This window comes from Rhipicephalus sanguineus, chromosome 4, assembly GCF_013339695.2.
Source record: "Rhipicephalus sanguineus isolate Rsan-2018 chromosome 4, BIME_Rsan_1.4, whole genome shotgun sequence".
Lineage (NCBI taxonomy): Eukaryota > Metazoa > Arthropoda > Arachnida > Ixodida > Ixodidae > Rhipicephalus > Rhipicephalus sanguineus.
The window spans coordinates 177,419,234-177,432,170 of NC_051179.1; the positions used below are offsets into that span (position 1 = coordinate 177,419,234).

Below are 12,937 nucleotides of genomic sequence, written 5' to 3' on the forward strand. Positions count from 1 at the left end.
GGATACACGACTTCCTTAGGGCGGATTCAAGACATACAAACGCAATACCTCTTTTTACCAGCTTTGAATGGCAGGAATCATATGGCAGAAGTGGCTTGTTTGTAAGCGGGGCATAACCCCAACAGACCCGATCAGTACAGAACTCTATATTCAGATCTAGAAACTGTAAGTGATTACCGTCAGGCAATTCACTCGTGAACTCCAAGCCTTTTTCCATGCTGTCTAAATAGGGATAACACATTGTACACAACATTTTCGAAGTTCAGGCTTCCGTCCTTGGTTAAAATGATTGAAAAATTGTCCACATATCTAAATACTTTACAAACATGGTCAGTAGGTAAATGCTGATGCAGGATTTGATCAGTTTGTGAAAGAGAAATATCACACAACACTGGTGCGACACAGGATCCAATGCATATACCAGCTTTCAGCAGAAAAAAACCGCTGATCAAATGTAATAAACGTGGACTCTAGGTAAAACTTTAAAAGCCTTAAAAAGTCATCAATAGAAATACCAGCAGTGTTTTGAAAGGACACAGGGTCATTCCTTTCATGCACTCGCTAACTGCAACGAATAAGGCCTCATGAGGGACGGAATAAAATAAATCAGTCACATCCACAGAAAAAGCCTATCGAACACCATCGTTCGTGTGGAAAAATTCATACACATCATCGGCACCTTTCGTTCCATCTTCAGGCCCATAATCTGAAGAAGGTTGCAAGCAGACATGGCGTTCCGCTCGTCTTTTCAGCTCCTAGGAAGCTCGGAGGGCTTTGCTCTCAAATAGAAAAAGAAAAAGAAATAGGGAATGTAAGAGGATGTGGCACTGAGCATGGGCTGTCGAACACGAGATGTGCCGAAGGGGTAGTCTATGAGATTCCTCTTACGTGCGGCTGTTTCTACACAGGCCAAACCGGTCGATGTTTAAATGAGCGGATCAGGGAGCATGAACGAAATGTTGAGCAAAATAAAGAGGGCCCAAATTTGCCTAAGCATATTAGGAATTGCCCTTCAAGCTCTTGTAGACCATGCTATTCTGACGTGCGGGTTATCGCCAGAAGCAAAGAAAAAACAGCCAGAGAATTGATGGCAGCGTTCAGTATCGGCGAAAAAGGTGACATGTGCGTTAGTGACACTTCCGTAATGTTGTATAAATCAGAGAGAAAAAGTTCATTGAGCATGCATTATCTGGCCACCACTGATGGAAATATGCTTTCTGCGCACGCCCTGAAAATATACATATGTACATGTATTTCTGCAAATAAAGCAGTTGTTAGTGGCGCTCTGTCCCATGTGCTTTCTTGTGATTGTATTCTCTCGCGCCTTAAAAGCAATTATGAATGTTCACCAACTCGCCCAACAAAAATTTCTCTTAATTTATATCATGACAGGCTGGCCACACAATGGATGGACATTAAGTGTCACATTTTTATCACTAGTCTAATGTATTTCAGGTGCATGAAAATCAGCAATGGACATGTTCATTTGGCTAAACAGGGTGTGATGCACGACAGAGACAATAGTAGCGCCCATGCATATGTTGCTAAGACATTGCATCTATGCTACAAAAGCGAAGTTACTGATACGAGCCACTACATTCCATAATTGCAATGAAAGTTCCAATAAAGTACCAAAGACATACATCCGTGCTGCCGCTAAGTGCCCTGAAAGTCTTACCAAATAATCAAAGCATTCCCACATCATACTATCATTAGGAAGCACGTGACATGGTTTGAGTAGGGTTTATTAAAAAAGCAGTTCTAGCAATGAAGATGCGATGAGACACACAGTGGTGAAGTGTTTTATTCATTTAAGTTCGGTGATGTATCAACAAGCCCAAATGAACAAGCTAATACAGACCATTATTTCATTTTGCAGGTAGAGCCACATTATCTCAGCTTGCAGTCTGGACCTTGCTGGGGAAGATGCTGCCATGCAGCTCTGGCCAGCAGGTTTCAGTCCTGGTGACCCTCGCTGGCCACGTATCGCGCAACTGTCACTGGCTTTGCCCACTTGCAGCACTGGCTCCAATCTTGTATAACACGGCAGCAGTTCCCGCACTGCACATTTTTCTGAAAAGGCCCTCGATAAGAGGCAGCGTTGGTACAGCAAACATGCTGGCGGGCCCTGCATACCTCTTGTGAGCCTGACGGTTAAAACCTGGCTGGGCTCATAGATCTACACCTGATGACCAGGCAGTGCAGACCCCGAGTTGCCAAGGTATAGCAGATTTTGCACTTTCCAGCTAATAGCCGGAACGTGCAGTAGCCAAGTCCCTAGTCACCAAAAGGAAGCTGGTCAGCCACCTCGGGTGTGCAGGTTGCGAGAGAGTTATTCTGCAGTCGACTGCTGCAGCTAGTCAACGCCACTGCTGCTGACGTTGATCTTCAAGAACTCGACCTAGCAGGAACTTTACAAGCTGTTCACCAGTAGCTCTACTACACCCTCTTCCAACTGTGTTGAACACTTAATAGTGTACTGCCGAGGGAGCTTGTGCTAGTACCATCGTGTTGATGATGTTTACAAGCTGTGCACCAGGAACCACAGCAGTGCAACGTTGGTGGCACCTGCGGTTTCTATGCTTTATCCAGTGATGGAGACAAGAGAAACATTGGACAAAGACGAGCACTCCGTGCTGCTGGCCTGAGAACATTCGCAAAGTGGAAATTGTCGTCTGGGTTGGGGCAGCGTCAGGCCGCCTGCCATGGAGCAGCCACTAAGATTTCCTCAACGGCCATGGTAATTAAGCACCGAAACAAAGCCCTCCTTAGAAAATGGCACTGGTGAGAGGGACACTGCAGCTGCTCAGCCTTAGCCAGCAGGCATTTGCTTTGCACGTGTGGCTCACATCTGCTGCGAGAGATAGGCCAAGGCTCGGATGGATGAAGCTGAACGTATATTGAAATTAAATCTCACTTATACATTTCTGAAACTTGATAACATTGGCATATGCAAGAAAACGAATGATTTAGCCCAAGTGTTAGTATACGTTTACTAACTATAATAATAACTATATTGAATGCAGACAGATGTGCTATTGACATTCTTGAAGTTTTCTCGTGATAGAGTCAATAACATCACAAAGAAATAACGCCTTTGTGAATAGACTCAATTTATATTAATCTTCTTTATTGAAATGCTTGATGTGTACTTTAAGCTTCTCAGTGAACACACAGGCCTTATTTAGAAGACTTACCTGACATGTAATAGGTTAGCTTAATTAAATTACAATCTCCGTTTTAAAGTGCTTCTAACCCCAGTCAATAGCGAATACAAAGTTCATGACGCATTCTTGCCTAGATGCCCTTGTGCCATAAAACATTATCAATCATCATGAGTTGCCTCAATAAAAGAATTGACAGTTAGGCATTACAAGCACTTTTAAATGCGAAGCATTTTTAGCGAACCTCAGGCACTTTGGCCATTTCTATCTACATATCTATCCATGTAGCCGCCTACGTCTGGGCGCTCCCCTGGTCGTCTTCATAACTTGTTCTTTACCAAAATTGGCATAGCAGGGGATCAGTGTACGTCGAACACGATTCACTGGTCATGACATGAATAACGCAAAACGCCTGTCGCATACGTCATGAAGTCCTTTCCCTCAGTCACGTACGGCACATACCCACATAACACAGTTCATGTGCCACAGGTGATTCACAGTCTCAATCAACACATTAATGGTAAACATACACGTTGAAACGCAAGGCTAGTGAGGGAGCTGAAGACAGAACACCCCTGGAAGACGCTCGACTGCCATCCACTCGTCCACATGGTCCGCCAGAATGATGCAGTGTTCTCTTCATTTCATGAGGCTGGGCGATGGCCTCATGCTGACCAAAGATGACGTCAGATTGATTGAGAGCCGCTTTGTGACATGTGAAGAAGCTGTCGCTAAGTGCCCTGATGGCATAAGGCTATACTACAGCAATGCAGATGTCGGCCGCTATAATGCATATTGCCTCGACGCTGCGGACGTGTTATGTCATCCCGCATGCGATAACACAACTGGCTAGAAGAACGAGCAAGTACACAGGTATGCCCTGATCAAGGTGGCCAACATGAACGCAAGCGACATGGGTAGCCTGCTGGCCTCATTTTACCTGAGCATCGGCAAGCCATACATTATCACGGCTAACATCGACGTAAGCGACGGCTTCGTTGTACCTTGCGGACGCCGAGCGTTGACGAACACCGCAATGTCTTATGACTGTGGCTTAAATTTCCGTGCAGGGTAGGCATTTTCCTCCCAACCAGAACGAAGTACACCACTACCTCACACTGTCAATAGAATTGAAATGAGTGCCCGTAAGACTGCGAACCACCACAACCATGACATACGCCAGAAAAATATCTCGTGTAAGAGGGCAGTTTCCCCTTGCGCAAGCAAATGCCGTAATTCACAAAGGACCACATACGCTTTGGCAGTCTTCGGATACGATAAGTGCCATCCACTGAAGTTGGTCTACGTTCACTGAAGTCACTGAAGTCACTGAGGTCACTGAAGTTGGCACATTCCAGGGCTACCAGCCTGCACGGCCTACACCTCTCCAACGCAAAAGGTGACTTCAGGTTCCGACATGTCGCCGGCTCTATGAACCCAGTCTGTTGTCGACATGACCTAGCTAGCAAACGGGCCTCTAGACATTGTCTTGGACCGGGCTACCACCTACGTTCGATGCCACAACCACAACAATCACTTCGCGCTCACCGCTCTCAACGTACAGTCTGTGCACGTGGACGACCTCAAATAAGATGCTCTGCTCACAGAAATTGGCGTGTTAGCTTTTTCTGAAACCTGGAGCAATGAGCCCACTGCAATCACAGGATTCCAATGTGTCATCCACAGCAAGCGGTTTCATTGCAGGTGCGGCGGCGTGGGCACATTAAGAACACGGCGATGCGCAACTTCAACGTAGGCCGCATCCCACTTCGCCGGCCGCCAGACACCAAACACGCACAGACAAGCAGCGGAATTGGCGAGGTCTGCGTTGTGCACATCAATCTACATCTATGTGAGAACTGTCAAGAACCCCTTCCACATATGCACACGGGTTCGTAAGACATGCGTGTGTTCTCCATCACAACGGACAAGAATAAGCACTACATATTGGCTCACTGCCGTTCTTTCATTGCTTCATTTGTGAACAAGGCCCCCGTACGGCAGCTGAAACGTCTTTGTTACTTTTAAGTGTTCTTGGTCGGCGTCTTCTCTTTTATACCTTTTCACTATTGTTGCCGACCAGACGAGGTTTTGTCGAACTCTTGATTTCATTGGCTTACTGCGTCTGATGTTGCTGTTGCTGTTGGAATCGTTATGCAACTGTAAACAACTGGTTATATAAAACATATGCGGCTCTTCATGTGTGTGTGCGTATGCCAATTGCACCTATCTTTAGCGCCATTTTGTAACGTCTCGCTCAATGTATAGAATTACGCCACATTCACCTTCCCACCGCACGCTTCGCATTACATAGATTCCAACGGTACGTGACATCTGCCGAATTTCTTCTGAATGACTTTCTGTAACGAAACATTCTTTTCCTTCTTTTTGAACACTATAGTATGTAATGCCAGCTTACAGCTAGTTTGACATTTACAATCACAAATAGAGTGTTTCTTAGAAGTCATTGTTAGGCCACCACAAGCACTTCCCCTGACTTGCCTTAGTTGTGTTGGACTATCTGCACAAAAAGTTATTTTTATGATCAACAGTAATATATAGTTTTGTGAAAAGCTTTAAGCCCGACAGTTCTATGGTTCCAATGTACAGAACAAAGCACCTGGAGCACTGCAGGACATTCAGAGTTCACCAGAATGTATAGGCTCAGAAGTATGAGGTGCCAAAGATTAGCATTATACTACATGTATGGTGCATCCAGTTAGCCTTATCAATAACTCACTGGGTGATAAATGCAGGCTTTCAGGCGGTGATCATGTCACTTGCTCCAATGTGGGCACAACAGGTTTTTACCAACCAGAGCAAAGAAACATATTGTTTTACAAGAAAGGGCACAGAGTTTGCTTCTGTGAGCACCACAAATGCAATGTTAGTCATGACCATTCTCTGCCCAACTCAGCATGCTCACAGAGTACAGCACTGAAGTTTAAACTGAGCATATTGCGCTCGGCCCACCCACTAGTGCAGGCTAGTCGGATAAGCATAAAGGAGGTACACCAAGGGCATGAGAGCCGGCAGGCACAGACTAAGGTCTTCGGAAAGTGAATGCTAATGACTCGTATCAAAGTTGCTCTTATGGCACATGATTCACTTTCATTTACAACTCATAAAAATATGCACGAGCTTCACAGAGTCCGAAAAGGTATGACAAGAAGCGCTTTGGCAACAATTAGGCAGCCAGTGCCACTTCATGTGGGAAAGCACAGTAGAAGCACGCTGTACATCAGCAATAACATTACTTTGTCTTCACTACAGCATCCTTGCTCACAAAAGGAAAATGAATGAACCTTAACCGTGTGAAAGGCTGCAGTAGAAGACCTCAAATACTGTGTGCTTGTAACAATTGCTTGTTCATTGAACTGGCTCCTTTTACTACTATTTACTACTTTGGGGTCCGCAAGATTGAACAAAGCCCCGATTATGGCAGGGGCTGTAGGTATATTGCACCATGTTATGTGTTATCTTAATTTTCATGCCTAATGTTGCAGTTTGCCAAGCAGCACGAGCTTCATATAGGGAGCACCTTGTACGGGCAGGACGCTCTCGCAGATGATTCTGTGGAGAGTAGCCCCGTGGCACTCACTGCACATGACCAGTTCAAGGGTCACATCAACGTTCAGAGAAAGGGCCGACGGGTACGATGATGCTGTTAGACCATAGTTGGGGAAGGCAAGATTCTCCTATCGGTTGTCAATCAGCGTCTGGATTTGCAGCACAAGCTCGCGAGCGATCTGTAGCACGGCCTTGGCGTCGTGTCGCTCGGCCATCTCTGAAAAGCACGAAGGCAACAAACGTCAGCAGGGCAAAGCTGGGGTAATTTGTAGAGCCGAGGCCTAATAGAAATTCAAAGAATTGAGAACGTAGAAAGGATGTCGTGTACTCGGATGTGTGGCACAAGCTTTCAAGGTGACGAGTCTTACTCATGCAACAATTGTGCATTGCGCACAAATCACATGAGAATGCTTAAAACAGTGTCCCTGCACATGCTCTCCACCATAGAGAGGAACACCACAAAAACAATATAATTTCAAGGGTTTTACATGCCAAAGCCACGATATAATTATGAGAGAAGCCATCGAGGGCTCTGGAAATTTCGACTACCTGAAGTTCTTTAACGTGCACCTAAATCTAAACCCATAGGGCTCTAGCATATTGCCTTCATCAAAATCTCACCACTAGAAAAAGATATTTCCAAGTTCGAATAGCTAAGTGTGCACATACACTACAATATGATGAGGCACGATAGCACTTTGGCACCGCCTTACGGTTCCTGTATCAGAATATCTATCATGCAATTTTTATTTATTTATTTCTTTGTGGGACCGTAAGGGTATATTTTGTACATTGTAGAGGGGAGGCTTGGAAATACAGTTTAAGAGCAAAATAAATACAGGATTATTTGTAACTAACTAAAGTGCAGAAAACAATACTATATAATAGTAAATTATTACACACAGAAAGTACACTTTATTAACAGACAATGTTTATTAATACACAAAGAGTACATTAAATAGCCAGTGTACATCAATAAGCATGTAATTATACAATTCATTATTTCAAGTTCATTAGTGTATTCTTAAAGAGAGTGGGGTCAGTGATGGCTGCTAATGATGCAAGTAGATTATTGAAATCAACTGAGGTCTTAGGAAGGAATGGTTGTGAACATCCTTGGTTCACATAGCATGTGAAAGAGCTTGGCATGGGACTGCATTTCACGGTAGAAGCCGCAAACGACAATAAGCTGCAGTACTTAGATCTCAGGCTCGACTTTTATAGCACCCATGTTTGCTGGCAGTAACTCCCGAGTTCAAAGAAGCCTATCCTGGACTTTAGATCCAGTCACTCCAAGCTGGTTAAAATAGGACATAGCCACGTCATGTTTGCGGTCTGCTCTGTCCAAATCCTGCATTCACTGCCTGCAAGCGAGTGCGATGTCAAAATAAAAAGACTGAAAGAAGTGGGCTATCCCCATTCAGTTATTTCGCTGTCATGCGAAAAACTTTTAAGAAGTCACAAGCCAGTAGAAGGCAGAGAAGGTAGCGACAAGGCCAATGCCAAGAAAGTGGCAGGCATTCCTTTTGTTCATGCGCTGTCTCATCGCCTGAAAAAAGTTTCCAGTAATTGCAAGGTTGACGTGGTCTTCACGTCGCGTCGGAAACCGGGAACAATCTGTGCTGCAGTTTCAAGAAATGGTCGTGACAATACTTCCGAGCGAGCCACATGCAGTGTGAAGAACAAAATGAAATTCGTGCCTTGTGAGTGCGGGGTGGTATCCCGCACCGCTTGCCCACCACTTGTGGGAAGGTGTACGTCGGGCAAACGGGGAGGTGCCTCAATATAAGATTACGTGAGCATCACAGCTCACTGAAAGGCGCATCTTATTCCCATTTGGCAATGCACTGCAAGAGCTGCGGCTGTGCACCGGTCTTTGGTGAAACGTCAGTGATCTTTCATCACAAAAACCAGAGGGCACGGGAGGTGGTGGAAGCGTACCAGATAAAGAAACACGGAATTTCATGTATCATCCAGTCTTCAGTCTCACTATTAGATAATGAAATAAAATTGTTAGAAAAAAGTCAGTTTCGCCGCAAGGGCGAAGCAATGAATGCGATAGCAAGAAACTAATGCTGTACGAAGTGAGGCTCGCCAATGGATACTCTCAGTTTGAAAAGCGCTCCTGGTGCAAAGGCGGCCGAAGCAGCGAAGGAAACTAGCGTGCTTCAAGTGTCGAGCTGTGACACTTGATAGTTGGCGCTCATCTTCTGTTTGTTCGTTTAGCGGCGTCCCTTGAGCTCGAGTGACTTTCGTACGCTCCGTAACATGAGTGCGGACATCACGGTGAAAGCTTGAAACATCCCTATTCCCCTCACCACAAGAAAACTGCGCGAGCAGACAGCGGAAGGGCAACGTTCGCCCTGCGCAAATATAAGAAGAAGCGAGCGAGCTCGCCGGCGACTTTTAAATGCGCCCGTCGCGCTCCTAGCGCCTTCTCACTGGTAATGAAGAAACGCTTATAAGCGCCTGCCGTCTCTGACTCCGTCCAGCGGTAAAGGGTGTGTATATAACGCTCGCCGTTAGCTACGTGGAGGATCTGCGTTTCGCGGTGTAGTGGCTAGCGCCACTCGCTGCGGAGCAAGAGGTCCCTGGTTCGATTCCGCGCTTCGGAAGCTTTTTTCTGAATTATTTTTCTTTGGGGCTTTTATATATATATATATACATACTTATACGTATACGGTGCATGACGGCGGCGACGGCGACGGCAAAATCCAGCCGAGACTGTCCATATAATTGCTATCGCAATAAAAGGGATAGGCATGCGCGGGGTGCTTCAAAAAATATTGCAAAGTGACACATCACCCTGATTGTGTGTGTTCTTTTCATTTATTCAGTTAGTAGAATGTATAGTAGGTTGTGTTATCAGGCTGGGTGATTGCCGTGGTTGCTTTCTATGTTAGTTCCCAAGCAATTGTGTGGTTAAAAAACAAGTTGAAGTTTAACGCCTGTCCTGTGTAGTTCTCTGCTCTTTTGTCTACGTTTGTCGCGCTACGACTACAATGTCTCCCAGGTTGGCATGCACATAAATACCTGATAAGTGGACGAGGGGACGGCCGTCGCCATAGCTCAATCGGTAAGAGCATCGGACGCGTATTCCGAAATTTGCAGGTTCAGTCCCTGCCGTCGGAAAATTGTATTTTTGTCCACTTTACTTTCTTCACATTTATATCAAATTACTACAATGCACTTAGAACAGTACAATTAACGTCCCCTATGCATGCCTTGGCTTCATTATCTGTTGGTCTTCATTAAGGTTGTATCAAACAAAGAAAGGAGCCCTCAAAATTCCCCTCTTTCATGCGTCTTTATTTGTTTCTTTGTTTCACTTATTCCTTTTTTCCCATTATTTCGGTTCGTTACATGAAGATGTGCGCATGCCTGCTTGACAACAGTCTATATAAGGGCTATGTTTCAGTGAAAAACGTATCAGTTTGGGTCTCTGTCGTCGTGATTTGCAAATATTTTTCAGAAATGTTTCTATATGGTTTTGACTCGGCTCAGAGCGAAGTGAAGAAAATTTCTCCATTACACGCAAAAAAAGACTGTATTGATAGTTAGCGTAAGTCAATATATCTTACACCAGCACAGTTACATGAGGACCTTCAAACCTTGAGTGACACAAGTGAACTTGGCAGTGCATACCATTGAAAAACTTGATAATGTCCGTGAAGTCCATGTTGTTTTCTAGTATGATGTCGCGGTAGTACTCCACCATGGCCAGAGCAATAAAGAGTACAAAGTTGCTGGAGGCGACGTGCTGGGCAGCCCAGATGGTCTCCCAGACGCTGAACACATCCTGGTAGACAAGCTCTGATGCAAGGATAAATATGCCAACATGAAATGTTAAGATTGCCATGACCAACAGAAATGGCGTCAAAAGAAACCAGAAGGAAGAAAGCTAAACTCCCGACAGTACTGCCTTCCAGCATTGATATACTGCGCCATGCATATGCCTTTCGGAACGCACTATAGAAGTTGAAATTTGCATAAAGTAGTGTCAAGTCGGGTATTAACTGTGAAGCACCAGGCAATGCCAAACCTGTGAGTCAGGAAGTCGGGAACTCCTTATTCAGAAAACTCCTGCCCCGAAAATAAATGACATTCAAAGCAAAACAATATGGGGAAGTGCAGTCGTGGATAGTTGCAACGGGACATCTCACATAATAACTATTACACGTGTCGCAGTACATTTCACAATATTCGCCCGTGCTCAGTTACATTGGAGATTGTACAAGAATTTTCGCATTGTGTGTGCTATCGGATTAGACAATCTGGGACAACCAGTGGCAAAGCAACTTGTTCGCGAGGAGGGGGGCTAGTGTCGCTCACCCTGTCGGCTGTGCGTGTGTGTATATATATATATATATATATATATATATATATATATATATATATATATATATATATATAGAGAGAGAGAGAGAGAGAGAGAGAGAGAGAGAGAGAGAGAGATAAGTATAAATGTAGATGTAGATGCGCCTTCATAAAAACAACGACGTTTCGACGGGAGCCCTGTCTTCTTTAAGACATAACATAACAATATTTACAGCGTGTGTGTGTCCTCTTATATCATGTTAAGAGTACAGGGGACAGCACGGAAAGGAAGGGAAACAGGAACGTAACAAGGAAGAAAAAAAGGGGAAAAAAGATAGAGAAAAAAAGATGTCAAGATGATCAGTAAGAAGGATTTTGCTTAACGCAAACATTGTGTCAGACTAGGACGCGATGCCGTATTTTGACAACAATACAGTCTCCGTGCCCCCACCTTCCCCTAATTGGACAATGTAATGACCCCTTGCGTCTAGTACTGCGCCTTCTGGTGCAAGGCCATGGGTGGCATTTTTGACGTCCTTCTTCGATGTTTACCGTGTTAAAGGAATTCGTGGGCTGGAAACTGAGGGCTTTTAGCGCCAGCTTTTATGTGTCGGTGTGGGTGCAAGATCTGAAGAGGCTGGTAGTGTTGCTGCGTCGTCAGTATTCATTAAGCGCATTGGCTCTTTTTGAGAGAAAAAAAGATGTAGAAGAAGAGAACGGTGTAAAGGAAAAAGATGGATTAAAAGCTTGTTAGTGCAATGACAGTTTAAGTACAGTGCTATACAATGTACACTGCACTGTACGACGTCCGTGACCACTTATCTGTGCATGCCCGCTGTGATTGAAGTGGCAGATAAATCCTGGTTAGTGAGACGCATAAGCTTATAGCTGCACCAAGGAGCGGTATCATTCAAAACATTATTATTCTCGCAATGGGCGGCAAGGGGCCGGGGACTGATTACATAATGGCGTTTGCGCATTTTAATTATTGTAATGCGGAGAGGGTACTTGGGTGTTCATTTATTTCATTTTTTATCGTGTTGAATTTGTAGATAAAGTAAGATTCACGTTGGTCCTGTTCTCTGGTTGTTCGAGAATTGTCTTCCACGAGTGTAACCCTGATACCGTCAAAGTTGTGACCTTTCAATGCGACATGTGTAGAAAGCGGGAGGCCGGGCAGCGAACGTATATGTGACCGATGGTTGTTGAACCTAATTCGAAAAGGCGTGTCTGTCTGGCCTACGTATTGCATGTTACATATCCCACATTCCAAAAGGTATATGACGTTGCTTGAGTCGCAGTCGAGTGGACCACTTATCCTGTACTTAAAATTTGAGTGTGTGGTTTCTGCCACAAATTCTTTTGAAACGGATAGCTCGGCTCTAAAGGATACTCTAACAAAACGAGTATCCCTTATAGCCAATCTATCCTATGCATCCTATGCGCAATGCTTTCAATTGTCCTGTTCACTTCCAATCACGGTATAAAGCCACGTTATGCAATAGATGGTCAGTCAGCAAAGTGAGGCCCCATGCATCAGTTTTTCCCGAGAGCCAGTCACGTATGCAACAGCCTCTTCTCTCGTGTAATACAAGCATCAAGTTAAACTGACTTAGAATGGAAAACTGAGCTAGTTGGTATCGATTCGTGCTAAGGACTGTCCAGCTCTCACAAAGAGGACAAAGAACGGAAGTGCACACGACAAAGGACGGAGGTCGTGTGCATTTCTTCTGTCCTTTGTCCTTTTTGTGAGCACTGCACAGTCCTTAGCATGCATCAAATTAAATTTTGGGAGCATTAAACACGCCTTGGCTGTCATGTTTTGACATCGCATACTCTAACACCAGTGGCTGCCACGTCAGCAGATATAGATTATTTTGTTTAAA

The 12,937-nt window shown here is 44.7% G+C and overlaps 1 protein-coding gene across 1 annotated transcript in view; it reads right to left on the bottom strand.

Annotated features, from left to right (window-relative positions):
• Window positions 1–5,362: 5,362 nt before the first annotated feature.
• Window positions 5,363–12,937, bottom strand: part of LOC119390924 (small G protein signaling modulator 1) — a 140,827-nt gene continuing 133,252 nt past the window's right edge. The window contains exons 21-22 of the mRNA XM_037658640.2: window positions 10,380–10,547; window positions 5,363–6,951 (exon numbers count right to left, since the gene is read on the bottom strand). Of these exons, the coding sequence (XP_037514568.1) occupies window positions 6,863–6,951; window positions 10,380–10,547 (257 nt within the window). The 3' untranslated portion in view covers window positions 5,363–6,862. The remainder of the gene's footprint in view (window positions 6,952–10,379; window positions 10,548–12,937) is intronic.